Source organism: Scatophagus argus, chromosome 21 (assembly GCF_020382885.2).
Source record: "Scatophagus argus isolate fScaArg1 chromosome 21, fScaArg1.pri, whole genome shotgun sequence".
Lineage (NCBI taxonomy): Eukaryota > Metazoa > Chordata > Actinopteri > Scatophagidae > Scatophagus > Scatophagus argus.
This window is the reverse complement of record NC_058513.1, coordinates 17,067,152-17,081,976: the sequence shown is the minus strand read 5'-3', so window position 1 is coordinate 17,081,976 and position 14,825 is coordinate 17,067,152. Positions and strand designations below refer to the sequence as shown.

At 45.9% G+C, this 14,825-nt stretch overlaps 1 protein-coding gene across 3 annotated transcripts in view; it reads left to right on the top strand.

Annotated features, from left to right (window-relative positions):
• The window catches only part of thrab (thyroid hormone receptor alpha b), a 154,813-nt gene that overhangs the window by 113,328 nt on the left and 26,660 nt on the right, over nucleotides 1–14,825 (top strand). For all 3 annotated transcript variants that reach the window (XM_046377791.1, XM_046377792.1, XM_046377790.1), the window contains one exon: nucleotides 13,744–14,124. In XM_046377791.1, the coding sequence (XP_046233747.1) occupies nucleotides 14,069–14,124 (56 nt within the window). In that variant the 5' untranslated portion in view covers nucleotides 13,744–14,068. The remainder of the gene's footprint in view (nucleotides 1–13,743; nucleotides 14,125–14,825) is intronic.

Genomic DNA, 14,825 nt, shown 5'->3' with positions numbered 1-14,825 from the left:
CCCGCTGCAGTTCGTCCTCATTCTTGTCCCCATCGTGCAGCACATATGCGAAGCTGTCTTCCCCTCGAGGGCAATAAGCACTCAGACTTGAACTAACCAAGCACACGTAATGTTCCATTTGTCCAAGAGACGTTTTCATCCAGCACACACAGGTTAATTAAAGTACAGAGCTCAGATTTTTGCCACGTTTGCAGGTTTTCATGCACATTTCCTTTATACATTAATCCGCATCTGATTACTTTTTCTCGCTTTTGTTCATAAATTTAAATTATTACTTGTATTTGAAGTTTTACAAACCCATGGAACAGCAGGCTGACAGTGACAGGATGACGGTCAGTCCTACGACGGAGAGGAGATGATTAGCAACCTGAGTGTGCTGAACTGGCCAGAGATGTTTCAGACCTTTATTTTGTAGGGGGAACATTGTTTCATTTCTTCCTTCAGAAGAAGAAGAAGAAGAATCACTTTATTGGCAGTATATATATTTTTACATACACACACTGAATTTGTCTTCTGCATTTGACCCATCCTTAGTTGAACACACATGCAACACCCACAAATTACATGCAGTGAAACACACACAGGAGCACTCGAAAACGTGTTGCTTCACTGTGCAGCGTGATGAACGTGCAGCACTTTGACACCTGAAGCCTCTTTTCACCTTCCTCTGCGCTCACGTTTGATCTCCGGCTAACACGTTCACAAACACTGAGAGCGGATTTCAGGAGACATCTTATACCTCTGAAATGAAAAATATTTGCATATTTCTGCACTTTGGATGCTGTCATTTGAAGAATTGTTGACTGGATTCTATATGGCAAATACTAGTGTGTGGCATTGAATAAGTATTTTAAAACAACAAAAGCAGTGTGGTTTACTTAGAGGCCTTCCCATCTAACTTACATCTAAATCCACATACAGTACACACATTCACATGAATTCTAATGTGATTAGACAAACACACATACTGTACCAGCTATGGATACCCTGCCAGAAAGCCCCGACGGCCCACCCGCTCATTACGCAGATTCCAACCCACCAAGGCAGAAACAGAAAGCCGAGGTGGCGGTGATGCGCCGCTGACAGCTCGCCCTGCCCTTTGCCGCCCCTCCCTCCGTCTAAGGACGCAGCTGAGTTTCTTCAACCTTTGCCACATGCGGTTTATTTCATTTTGTCCCGGGAGGCAAGCGGCTGCACGCTCAATTAAGGAAATAAAACAAGAAGATTTCACGTGTGTTAAAAGTGTGAAAGTGAATCCTGGATTCTCTGTGCCTTCGCTTCGAGTCTGTAAAACACGCGTCCGGACCTTCGCTTTACCAAATACGCAGTCAGTTGAAGTCACTGTGATGTCGATGATAAATCATCTGCACACATGCAGTCGACTCAGGTGTAGACTCGCTGCTCAGCCTGTCTGAACGTCCTGAAGAAGCACACCCTGCTGCTGTCGCTCCTCTGCGCTTCCGCCGTCACTCCAAACTGTAACGCCGACAGACACTCGGAGACATGTTCAGGCAGCAGAAAGCTCTTCCTGACGTCCAACTTCAAAGACGTTTCTGTCTTATTTTACTGTTTCTTTTCTGATCTCACGCACACACAGCCTGGGCGCGTCATGTATGGACTGCCACACGGATGCAGTTTTTCCTCAAGGTCTTTAGGCAAACACACACCAGCGGCACTTAGGATGAACTCAGACACACTAACGAGAAACATCCTGCCTCTGTTGCCTGAGGACTGATTCTGTATGTACTCTGTCTTTGTGTTCATCAAACATCAGTGAAAAGAAAACAAGGATAAAGCGCAGAGAGGATGACAGGGTTGAGTAGCCGTTTCTTTTTTTTTCCCCTCCTCAGGGATGTTTGCAGTGAAAGCTCCAAACTCATCGCTCTGACTTGGTGCTCAACGTGTTTGTCTGCTGTTTCTCTTCGTGCTCTTCTTCTGTCTTTGTTTGGTTTCTCGCACTTACGAGCACAGAAACTGCAAGCTGTCCTCTTGATCTGTTCTGATACTGTTCAGACAACAGCTGAATCCCTGATAGGGACACGTATCACATTATTAACTTTAGTATTATTCCAGTAGTAAAGTAGCAGCAGAGAAATGGGCCCTCTCACATCAATAAAAATACAGAAATGTGAAACTATTGTCTTATGTGGTCCTTCCCTAATCTGTGAACAACGTGGAGTGTTTGCACCACTGGAGACGCTGTGTGTGTGTGTGTACCACATGTGTACAATTCTTGATTGTGTGTGTGTGTAACATATATTTGTAAATGTTAGCCTGTGTTCCGGTTCACATGTGGGCAGCTGCATCTTGTTGTGTGCGATTGTTGTGTACGACGAGCGTGAAGCAGATCCAGGACCACACAGGCACTCGGGCGGGAGTCGGTGGGAACCGGTGCCTGTGGCCCTCAGTACCCCCCACCAGACTGTCTGCCAAGAAAATCACCTTCCAGCCCGTTGGCTCCACCAAGCCCCCCTCCTCATTCACCACCTTCTCCTCTTTCAGAGATTCTGCTTCATTCACTCCGGAGAAGATTGAGATTGAAGTGCTATGGGGGTGCAGTTATGGCTCAGGGGCCTCACCAGGCCTTGTAGGCTTCATTACACCCCTGGGTGGGGGGGGGTGGGAGGTGACCATGTTAGTCCTGAGTGAGTGAGTGAGTGTGTATGTGTGTGTGTGTCTGTGGTCTCTTTACTGTATGTGTTTTATTGCTCATTACAGAGGTGACAGAGATGTGGAGATGAATGGAGAGACTCGAGGGGGGTGGAGGTGACACAGAGCATCGAGTGTGTGAATGAGTGTGTGTGTGTGTGTGCGCATGCAGGTTTGTGAACGTGTCTTAAAAACATCTGTGTCTACATTCAAGTACAGTCACAGTGTGGGTTGATTCATACCGCAATCAAATTCTCGTCTACTAGAAATCTGACTCGGTTTTATGTGGTACAAAAATTGATTCTTAACGTTAATTTGATGTTTTTCTTTCTCTCAACATGCGCTGTGGCTGCATGGAAAAGACAGAAAATTGTGCTGTGAGCACACGATGCCCTCGAGGTTAACTGCTAATTGTGATGTTGTTATATCAGTTAAGAAATTAAGAAAGAACCTGAGGCATAATTCAGGTCTGGTTTTACTGTAAGGGCTGGTGTTTTCAGCCTTAATTCATTATGACATTATGAAATCATCTTTAACTGGAAGACGAGTCCGCCACACATGACCTGAATACCCGCCCGACACAGATCACTCCTCTTTAGGCAAGCTGCTCGCTGGTGCTGAGATCTCAAATATGGTCAGAATGCCCTCAGTGTTGTCGCTGGGTGTCATCTTATACATGGCGACAGGAGGCCAGTTGGTGTCATGCGGGTTCATGAGACGTATAGCATCTTGCAGAACCTGGACCTGCTGTATTTAGGCCAGACAGCCGGCAATGAGGCCCCATACTGAGCACAAGCTGAACAGGATGAAAATGTAAAGGTCAGCTTAAAGTTCAAAGAATTACAGGCCTGCACACCAGGAATCAGTAGTGGCCTGTTGATCAGATTACTAAACCTCCTGGACCTCCACCCACAGCCGGTGCTGAAGCCACAGCCCTCTGCCATGAGCAGAGACCTGCTTCAGTGAGGAGACCGGACACGTTGTGGGCTGAGCTCAGAACCCCTTCCCAATTTGTTGAGGCTTCGTTGTTTTACCTCATAAATCTGCACATATTTATTTATATCATTTTATTTGTGCCCGCGTTTATACGCCTGACGCGAGTCTGATTTGTTTTATTTGAGCTGAGGCTGGTGCCTGGATCCCAGCCCTGTTTGTAAACTCCCACACACACACACACACACATTTCCACACATGCAAACAATTGATGTTGTTTCACAACCACTTTGGGAGACGAGAATTTGTTTCTCAGTGCGCGTTTATGGACAACAAACCACCTTCAGCTCCTTTAAAATCGATGCTCGTGTGTATTAATACACAGTGAGAATGTAATTCGGATAAACCTCCCTTGGGTTATTTTGCCAGATCTTCTCAGGCTCCTCATTTGGTAAATGTTTTAATTGACAAACATTTTGATAGTCATTTCAACCGCTGGAAAAAGTGTTTTGTAGCAAGAAATCAAACAAACTGTCTTTTTTTCCTCGTTAGGAGACATGTGTGTGTAGTTTTTGCTGTTCTTTTCAGACATCTGTCCTTGCTGTGGCCTTGCAGGGAGTTTTTCCCTGTTGCTGCATCTCTAATCTGGGAATAAGAGCCGTCTCTCCGGGCTGTTGGCATGGCAACAGCACCTGTGAGGATGCAGCAGGTGAGATGAAGTGAGGGAAGCTTGAGGGAGGGCAAAGCAACAGTGACTGTGTGTGCGTGTGTGTGTGTGTGTGTTACACAGTTGTGCTGCAGTTTAGGCTCAGGGCCCAGACACACACAACCCGCTCCGCTTGCCTGCTGTGTTAGTTATGCCAGCTCAATCTGCCTAATTTTGGATACACACACATCAACAAAATAGTACAAACACAAACACACACACACACACAGTTAACATGTAATTCCCAGCTCTGCTAGCCGATCTAATTACACCACCTGCACATACTGACACCTTTGCCTTTTCCTGAGAAGGAAATTTGGCATGACTGCTGTCTCCAATCGTTACCCGCATGCAGGGCTGCAAAATTCCAGGAATATTCAAGGTGTACACTTTCCCTGGGAATTAACAGGAATTTGTGGGAAAATAACAGGAATTAAATGGAAATGTGAGGGTTGTGCGCTCAGGCTGAATTTGTTATGCAGACAGAAACAAACCTTTTACCAAATCAAAGGCAGACTTAATTGAAAACCCTTTAAACAATCAGTTGAATTTTAAATTAAATCAGCTGGCTCATTTGACAAGCATGAATGGGAACAGAAGAACTAAAACTGCTCATGTGGAGGACGAGTGTGCCGCAATATGACTTGCAAAGCAGTTTTTTAGATACTTTGAATCATTAAAGACATTAATGGGATGACTTTTTGTGCAAACTTTGGTCTTCTACATGCTGAAACTGCACAGACTCCTCCTTACAAAAAACTTTTATCTCCCAATCCAATAATAATGAAATCTCTCTTCATCCCTGCGTTGACTTGTTGCAAGCCGACACTTAGCTCCATTAGCCGTGAGGAAATGAACAAGTGTGGGGAAGTGGACACCTCCAGGAAAACAATCGGGAAAATACACACACACACACACACACACACACATTCGGGGTCCAACAATTTCAAACAGAGGGCACTTCTTCTTAAGGTGGGCCGACGAGGGAGCGTGAGGCAGGAGAACCAGCCGGCCGTGCGTCTGGATGAAGGAGCTAGCGGAGTTAGCGGAGGCTGAAGCGAACGCGTCCAGCTGAGCCAAAGGCAGGAAGTTTGAAATCCATAGAGAAAGAAGGTGTTGGCGCTCTGCAGCATTCACAAGCCCACCTTAAGAAGAGAAAAAAAATAGCAAAACCGCCAGTGGAGGAAAAGAGAAGAAGTGGGAAAAAAAGAGAAGTGAGCTGGATTTGTTTTCCAAATGCAGTCACATTCTTGGCAGCACCTTAGCTTGTCCTTGCCAAAGGAGGGTGGGAAGAGGAGGGATGAGCGAGGCAGGGAGAGAAAGAGCACATTGTTTTTCTCTCCCCTTCTCTTTTTGCTCACTGCCGCATAGATTAAGAGTTAATATGTGAACATTATTTATAGATGTACTTTAATCTTTGACCTTGGCTGCAAGCACACACGTGTGTGTTCTGTTATCTTCTTCTGTATACGTAAGTCTTGTGAAAGTATACGTTACCTCGATTAGCCCGCGCTGACAAAATGTGCCGTTTTGTGTTTAGTCTCATCAATTACACAAACTGGTCACAGAAGGTCCTTGGGTTTTATTCCCACTAACCTCAGCCCAGTTTGTCTTGTGTATGTAACCCTTTGCAAATAAATCCTGCATACTTTTATTTTTTTTTTCTATCAACTTTCATGCTGCTGCTGCTGCTGCTGTGAGATTCTTTTAAAAATCCATGATGAACATCGGATGAATCTGTGTTGTATTTTACTGACCTCAGATGTGTTTTGCTTTGCGTTTTAGTGCAAAAAAATAAAGACGTGCCGCACTGCTCAGCGTCCAGGCCCCAGAGCCATCAGCTGAATGTTTCGCTGACTGACCGAAAGTGAATGTGCAGCAGGTTTCATGACTGATTTCAGTCATTTGTTGGGTTCTGCTTCATATTGCTCTAGACTGAATATATTATATATTGCTTGACAAAATTTGTGTTAGACTTTTCTCGCCAGTTCAGGGCTAAACGATTCATCAAACTGAAAACAGTAACGGACAAGTTAACTGACTGGATATGATCTTTAGTTCCATGTGCAGCCTTACAGGACACACAAAGGAAAATGAAGTCAAAATCAAACGTGACATCTGCTGTGTTTGTTTCAGCCTGTCGTGATGTTACTCGTTAACGTGTCTGCTGCAGTGGGACAATAAAACGCCAAGAATGAGCGACTTTGTGAGGCCGGGAGGGAAGAGGCTGGTAGCATCGTTAGCTGCATCTGCATTTATCCAGATGTCATTTGTAAATTTATGTGTTCGACTGCTCGTCAGTGCCAGGCTGCAGCCAGCTCTGCCTCGCTGATGCTGAGTGTGAGGTCCTGCTCAGCGGTCAGCGACAGAAAACTGGCTGGTGCTACTGGGTACCTTGTCGTTTTCAAAGAGTTCCAGTCTGCCTGTTGTGGACGTGAGCCAGCTCTTCTTCACACTCTTCTGTCCTCTCTTTCCTCTTTCAACATCTTCATCCCCGCCACCTCTGGGGCTTTGTTGCAATCGTGGATGGATTATGGGACATGGACCCCTGGGGACAGATGGGACCTCTTTCCCTCCTACTACATAGCAGTAAGACGGCCAAACGAGACACAAAGCTCGTTTTTGTGTCTCATTCTGTGCTGTGGCTTCGTAGCCGCCTTCCCTCTCTCTTGTGGTCGTGTCTTATCTCTTGGTAGTTGTTGTCTCTTTGTTTGTCTTTTTATTCCTTCTTTGTAGTTGTTTTGCATGTGTTTGTAGCTGCTTCTGAAAGATCAGAAAAAGGGTGGAAAGCGAGATAAAGGAGATGAGGAAAGAAAAGTGGTGACAGGGACAGATAAGGCTGAAAGAGTAAGAGAAACGACAGCGGCAACAAAAACATCGTCTGCCCCGCATGTCCTGTTTGTCCTCGTCCTGCTGGTTCAGGCGTATCCATATGCAATACCCAAACACACATGCAAACAGAGTGGGAAACATACAGTTAGCATCAGAGTCGCTGTAGGACACCGCGTTCCCACTCTCAGCCACCCTGCTCTGAGGGATTTGCTGTGTGTGCCATATAAAGGCTTACAGATACAAACAGTGAAATGGGGGCTCTTTGAGTAAACGTGTTGTTGTGACAAACACCGTGCTCTTACAAACCCAGCAAAAGAACATGTCAGAATTTCAGGGAAGCATTTGTTTGTTTGACATCTACGTTCGGGACACACGAGACGGACTGACTGCCGCTGATCGTCGCTCGACAGCTCAGCGTCAAAGTAGGTCAGAGTGCAAAGCGTTTGAAAGCAGAGGCTCATGTCTGTATTAAGTTGTTTCCTGCTTCAGGCGTAGCACGCTGCCGAGTCATCTGTTGTTGATCCCGCCATAATAAATAAATTAATGAATGCACAGTCTGTAGTTTTGTCCCGTACCTGACGAGCCACTCGTGTACACACATATAAGTTGAACATTAACACTTTTGTGTATGCACACATCTGCGTGTGCATAGTCAGACCCCACAAGGTCACATTTAGAAAAATGGCCGCACAGATAGCATTTAGTCACTTTTCCGTGACCTATTAGCACCTATTAATAATCCCCTGACAGTAATTAGCCTGGCGAGGGAGTGAGCAGAGACGTATAATGAAACATGATCTCTTTGGCTGTGACTACTTATGACCCTGAGGTACAGACACACACACAGACACACACACACACACACACACACACCCTTCCACCTCTATTTCTCCCACCATCAGACGGCATGCACCACATCAACAACTTGGCCTGGCCCGGTTCCATTACTTAACCACTAATTGCTCAGGCCACCCGCGGGATTCGGGGGCGCTGACCCCACGTCTGCTGTCATGGTGTGAATTCTAACAAGGGTTCTCCTCAGGAGCTTAAGGGCTGAACTTTGCTCGCCGCAGCCGAGCACGTATGCACCCTCATCCTCGACTGCACCAACGCTGAGGTTACATTAATGTGGAAGCAAATAACGACTTCTAAACATCCTGTGTTAAATCACTGTGTGGTTATTTTGGGTTCATTCTTGGTGCATTTAAAATTGCGTGAGGTGAACGTTGGAGGTCTGTTTCAGCGCAATAAGAAATTAACACACCTGAGCTGACATGTGATCTGCTGCATGCAGGAACACGCCAGCAGCTGCAAGAAGCTCGGCTGCCCTCCTTAAAGTTGCTGATTCAAATCATTAGTCAAGGAGCCCTGAGTGAAAGCCTGATGGTACGTGTCCACGGGGGTCACGCCGCTTCCCAGCACTGGACACCCGAAAACTTCTGGCTTACTCTTTTACTCGATTTCAAACTGGACCACCGTGGCAGCTTGTAGGAAACTTTCTCCCACTGAGACGTGTTTCACGAAGAGAAAAAGCCATGCGGTTGGTCGATCTGTCTTTGATGTCACTCAGCAAGTTAGTTTCAAAGTTTTTCAGGAGTTTCCAGAGGTGGCGAGTTGCACTGGACGCCTCGGATTTGAGAGAAACGGAAAGCTGATGGTGGTGGTCTTTTTCAGGAAGTCGACTGTTCCACACTTCAAGACACATCAGTCTTGATGAGTCTGAGGCTGAGACACAACAGACAAAACCACCTCGAACAGACTTACTGTTTACTGTCTACTTTTGGATGTGCTAATACTTTATTGGTTGTTGTGGAAAACTTTTAGGTTTGTTTGTTTGTTAGTTTTTTCAATTCAGGGAAGATTTACTGAGAGCAGCACTCGTACCAGAACACAGAGCCTCACGCGTCTCATCCACAACACATGCGGGGAAAAAGTTCTCTGCGCTGACAGTATGACACTGTGTTAACTTAATTTGGGTTTAATTAAAGACTAATTAAGGTGCTTCTCCTGCTGGCAGGAGGCATCTGTGTTGGTTTGGCCGTGTGCTTCAGAACAATCAAAGTTTCCCAGTTTGTAACTCGACTGGGATGTTGATGCAAAGTCTCCGACTCTGACGTCCATCCTGACCTGTTGGCCACTGAGCAGTTGGGCTTTGCAGGCCGTGCTCAAGGGCGCCTCAGCGCTGGTAACGAGGGAGGAGTGAGAGCTTATTTCCTTAGCCAAATTATTTTGCTGCTCTGAACAAGAAAGGAAGTGGAGTCGCACCTTCCCCATCTCCTTTCTGCTAATTGTATCAGTACTTTGTTGAACTTAATGATTTCTTACCGGAGTTCAGCACCGTTTCCACACACTGTTTCACACTAAAGGATTCATCCTGCTCTTTATTTCTCCTCCCTCATCTGAGGAGCAGAGGGCCATCGGTCTCTTTGGCCTGGATCACACAAGAAAGAGAGTGGGTTGTGTTTAATTAGTTCTGAGCTTCTCCAGGCACCAGCATGCATTCACTAGGTATTCTTTTGATGCATTTTAAAGGCTGTTTTTCAGAGCATGCAATTAAAGGTGAACCCGCTTGAGGTAAAAATGCCAGTTTTTGCAGGCCCAATTAAATTTTGGAAGCTGTCTTGGAACAGAAGAGAATCAAGGTGCATGCGGCTGAGCCATGTGAGTTGATGTGTGTGTGCGTGTGTGTGTGTGTGTGATCATGCGTGCACACTCTACAAAGGATATGTTACTGTACAGAGAGCACACAAGTTGGCATTTATTTTCACAGAAGATAGCATACTTTTCGAGCCAGCATCGGAGTGAAAACCACTCGTTTTTTGCATGAATTACGCTCAGTGTGACTTCATTGCAGCCTTTCAGATGTTGTCTTGTGCATTAGAAAGCAGAGCTGAGCTGTTTATGTGTGTGTGCTCAAGTGGACACAAACTTAAAGCAATTCCTGCAAGTTCTGAGGTGCTTTACTTAAATATGACCTCTAATAGTCCCTGTCTATGCTGACTGGGACTCTCTCAGCCTTTCTCCTGCCAGAATCTCTGAGGTGCATCAAAATATGGCTAAATAAATTCCTGTGGCTGCCTCTGTAGCTAAAAGCAAAGTTAGCTGATTTACAGTGTGATGTTAGAGTGGAGAGGTGGCAGGACATGAGGGGACAGAAATGGGGAAAGACATCCAGTAGAAGCTGCTTGCCGGACGCGAAACCGTGGACGCTGCTGGTCGAAGTCGGCACCTTAACCCCCACTGACCACGGCTTCTGTTTTCCGCCGGTGAGCAAACTGAAAGGTTTTTAGAGCCTCGTGTTTGATACTCAGATGATACGTTTTAGGGGCTTCGTGTAACTGCATGCTGGGATGTTTCCAGACATTTTGGCTTGTCAAAGCAGGAAAAGCGCAGGTGTGAATATTAACCTTAACCACACAGAGAGTTTTTTTTTTCTTTTTATAGTCTTAGAATAAAGATCTTGGCTGTTACAGAAGTACTAAAGCAGTTCATAAAACTAAAGAGCCTCATGTCTTAACACATGATTTGTTTCCTGATACAGTCTCACTATGAGCTGGGTTATACAGCAGCTACACAATGACTGGTACTGTGTGTGTGCGCTCATTTTTCTATATATGTACATTCGTGCTCAGAACCAGTTGAACACCTTGCGTTTGCCCGTTGACACTCCCAGTTCTGTTCCTGTTATTTGTCTTCCAGCCATGATACGTAGGTTTATGTTGTCGTCCTTCCAACAGGGGACCTAAATCAAATCTTTCTTTCACCTGTCATCAGTTTTCCTCCAGCGTCCCCCCTCCGCAAAGTGCTGCACAAATCTTCGCTTCTTTCTCTCTCACTTTCCCTCCACATCTCCTCCCATTCCCACAGCCTTTCCTCAGCTCCAGTATGTTATGTACTCGCATGCCCCAGACCACATGACAAACTATTTTCATGCCCTGACCTTGGATATATAGGATGTTAATATAAGCATAACATCCTGGGTGTGAGCAAGGGCGAATGAGTACATACAAGGACACAGGAGTTGAGACTGCATACATGCCCCATGGGGGGGGTAATTAGATTTATTAGAGTACTTTGAGTCTTCTTCTGGAAGTGCCTTTGACTGCAGTGTTGTGTGTTCAGTGAGTGTGTTGTGTGTTGTGAGTTTTGACAGTGGCAGCTATTGCTACCTGCATAAACACACGACGAAAGGTAATGCTCTGTGAGAGTCAGGCTAAGATGAAGATAGAAGCTAGTTAGACCGGCTTGCTAACGGGGACACAGATTCTACAGCTCGTCGGGTCCTCTTGAATTCGGTGAGCTGTGCCCAGGTGAAACGAGCCTCGCAGAGCGCTGAAACCCTGACACTGGCTCCACAAACTGTTTCAGCCTCTTTTCAAAAGGGGAAATACATGCAAAGCATCCATCCGCCGTGTCATCTTAGTTTACTTTCCTTCAATAAGAAGTGAGGAGGAGAAAGTTCATCCTGTCTCAGCCTGTTGCGACTCTGCAGCTATTTTTGGATTTAGAGACGATAAGGCAGAGGAAGAAATGAACCGTCAGGACGTAGATGCTTTTCTCGCTAATTGAATGAGGTGAGACATGTGTTCATTTATTTGCTGATACTAATTTCTGTTGCCGGTCAAACAACGGGCCCCGTTTTGCTCGTCTGCCCCGGCGCGGTAAACAACCTACTGTTTGTGCTGCAAACACAAACGGCAGCACTGAGGCCAGAGCCTCTCGCAGCGGCAGTCGACACGACAGAGAGAGGAGCACTCAGTTAGTGGTAGGCCTCTGGGTTAGTGACTCTGCTGTCCTCCTCACACCAAAGTATGAACTCTGCCTGAGTGGAGCGTGTGTGTGTGTGTGTGTGTGTGTGTGTACTGTGTGTCGCAGTGTTTTGAAGTGCATGCTTGATTTGTTAATGTTAAATGAGGTTTTTGATTAAGGTGCTTTTCAATAGACACTCAATAAACGGGTATGAGGTTGCAGAGATGGCAGTTGGTGATATGTTTGAGATGCTAATGAGCTGTTGTCAGTGCAGCAGTGAATGAAAAGGTGGTTGAAAGTGGTTTGAATGAGTTCATCCTGCGCTGCGTCCTCTTGAATCACATCTCTGGTTTGATTCGTTTCTGCGTGTTGATGAGTCGTAAATTTAAACCTTCTGCCTTTTTTAAGCTCATTCAAAGCTTTTCAACGCGGTGAAGGTTAGAGAACTTCATCAGCCTCAGAGTGTGTAATTCACATCTAGATTGAAGCTAAAGTGTTCACTCAGTGCATTAAAGTCACTGCTCCTTTGAGTTAAAGGGACAGTTCACCCAGACTGTTGGAGATATCAGCGGTACAAACGTCTGCCTTCTCTTGAATGTAAAGGAACTCGAAGACACTTTTTAAAAAACTCAACAGGAGGAGAGAAATCACGACCTGATTACTCAAGATGATCCACAGACCCTGTTGTAGTAAACACATACATAAATACATTCTCATTGCAACATCCCAGGGCCTATTAATGAGCTTGTTTTGTCTGACAAAATATTCAAAACCCGAAGGTATTTAATTTACAGCAAATCCAGCTGATGTTTGGCATTTTTGCTTAAATGATAAATGAATCACCGAAATCATCTTCTCACCAGAACCTGCTTTACTGAGATGTTTAAAAGCATCAGATTTCTCTAAAGGTCTGCCGTGAGCTTCACGCAGAAAGCTTTGGGCGACGTTAATCAGTGTGCTGTAACACGACTCCGGCTCCAACATGTATGTACACGTATTTGCCAGCAGAGAAAGGTTGTTTTCTGTGTGGCCTGTAATCTCTCTATTAGCAGTAAAAGCAACAATCATATCAGTCATGTCTAAGGACGTTCTCATGCCCCGTGTCCCACTGTTCCGGATTATAAAGGCATTGAGTCAGGGATTAGCAGAGGAAAGAATAAAGCTTTCCTTGGACAACAGAGGAGGGAGGCAGGGGCTAATGGATCAAGACCCTCTGAGCGCTCACACACACACACACACACACACACACACACACACACACACACACACACACACACAGATTCAGCTGCTCATCTTAATACTGCTTAACCTTAGGTAAGAGGTGACGTTCCTTAAACAGTTTTCCAGGAACCATCCAGTTGTCGGAGCTGCAGTTGAAGGTGGCAGATTTCCCCTCTGACCCTCCAGGCCACCGTCCCGTCCTCTCTCTTACTGCAGCAGTTTTCCCTGCGTGTCATGTGTTTTTGGGTAGATAAACAATGTCCAGTGGGGAGAGGGAACCTCGCGTAGCCTGTTGAGCTAACGGTCATTAATGAAATAAAGCAACGTGTTGCGTCTCGGATCTGGTTTGGAAATCTGGAGCCACCAGTCAGATTTATTCAAATCAGCCAGGCTGGGGTTTCTTTTTGGCTTCTGTGCTGTTGGGAGGAAAGTAAAAGGCTGAAACTAATGATTATTTTCAGCATCTTGATTTGTTCTCCCAACAGATATTCAGTTCACTATCAGAAAACCAGCAATTGTTCACATTTGAAATGTTGGAAACCGTGATTCTTTTGGTACAAACAACATAATTAATCCATGGGCCAGTTAATCTTCTTCTGTGCTTTCAGCTCTTGAGACAAAGTAATGTGACTGTTTGCCATGTTCTCTTACAGGTTGGATCCCACTCCGCCTCCCGTACCTCTGAGACTGACACCCACTGACCTCAAGTCCTGGCCCCAGTGCCTGCCCGTTTACATCAACAGGACCTCCTGCATCTTCCAGTTTCACATCGAGCCGACACACACCAACCTCTCAGGGGGTCGACTCCTTCTGGCGACCCCCCCTCGCCCACCCCAACCTTCCTCCCAAAACCTCAGGGACGGGACCCTGTCATGTTTCAGTGACTGTCCCCTCCCGTCCGGCGAATGACAAGTGTGCATCCGAGGGTGGGGCTTGCCTCAGTCTCTCATGATTGGCTGCTGGATGGAATTAAGGTGAATGGAACACGTTCCCAAGGAGCAGGACCCTAACCCATCAGAGGGAGAAGAGAAACGGTGAGTCGGACGCTGTCGTCTTACTATTTTCAAGGACAAATTCTCCGCTGCTTCTTTTTCGAGGGCCTTTTTGTCAGCCCCTCCTTTGCACTGGTGCTAACAGATCCCTGAAATGAAGCAGACCTGTTGAGGACATGAAAAAAAAATCCTTATTTTCAGTCTCGTTTTTATCGTCTAAATCTCTGTTTTTATGTCTCTGGGCCATTTTTTCCCCCAGACGAGCTAAACAGCATGGTCTCTTTTTTGCCTGCGCCGCCACTCTCTTCCTCTCGCCTGAATTGTTTTCAGAGAAGCAGGCCTTACAGCTACGTCTGACCCAGACGCTCCTCCCTCCTCAGCTCTTGAGGAGCAGAGCCAGTCAGACCAGCCTGAACGCAAACAAACACAGCATTGTTAAAGCCCCTCTCATTAATGAAAACATAATATTAGTGGAATGGAGCCTCTGTCACAGTGCTGCTGCTAGAGGAAGTGGCCTCTGTGTGACGGAGAGGGTTATCAGTCAGTGACAATCTGCTTTGGTCCGAGAGCGGAGTTCACTTAATCAGCAAACTGCCAGGATAAGTTTAGGGGACATTATGTCCTCTGAATTAAGAAAGTTAAATAATTAGGTGTATCTCTCTGTCTGGGAATATTAAGAGCTGTAATGCTGATAAGGTGTTGCTTCTACAAGGTGTGTTTGGAAGTATAAATACATGTCACAT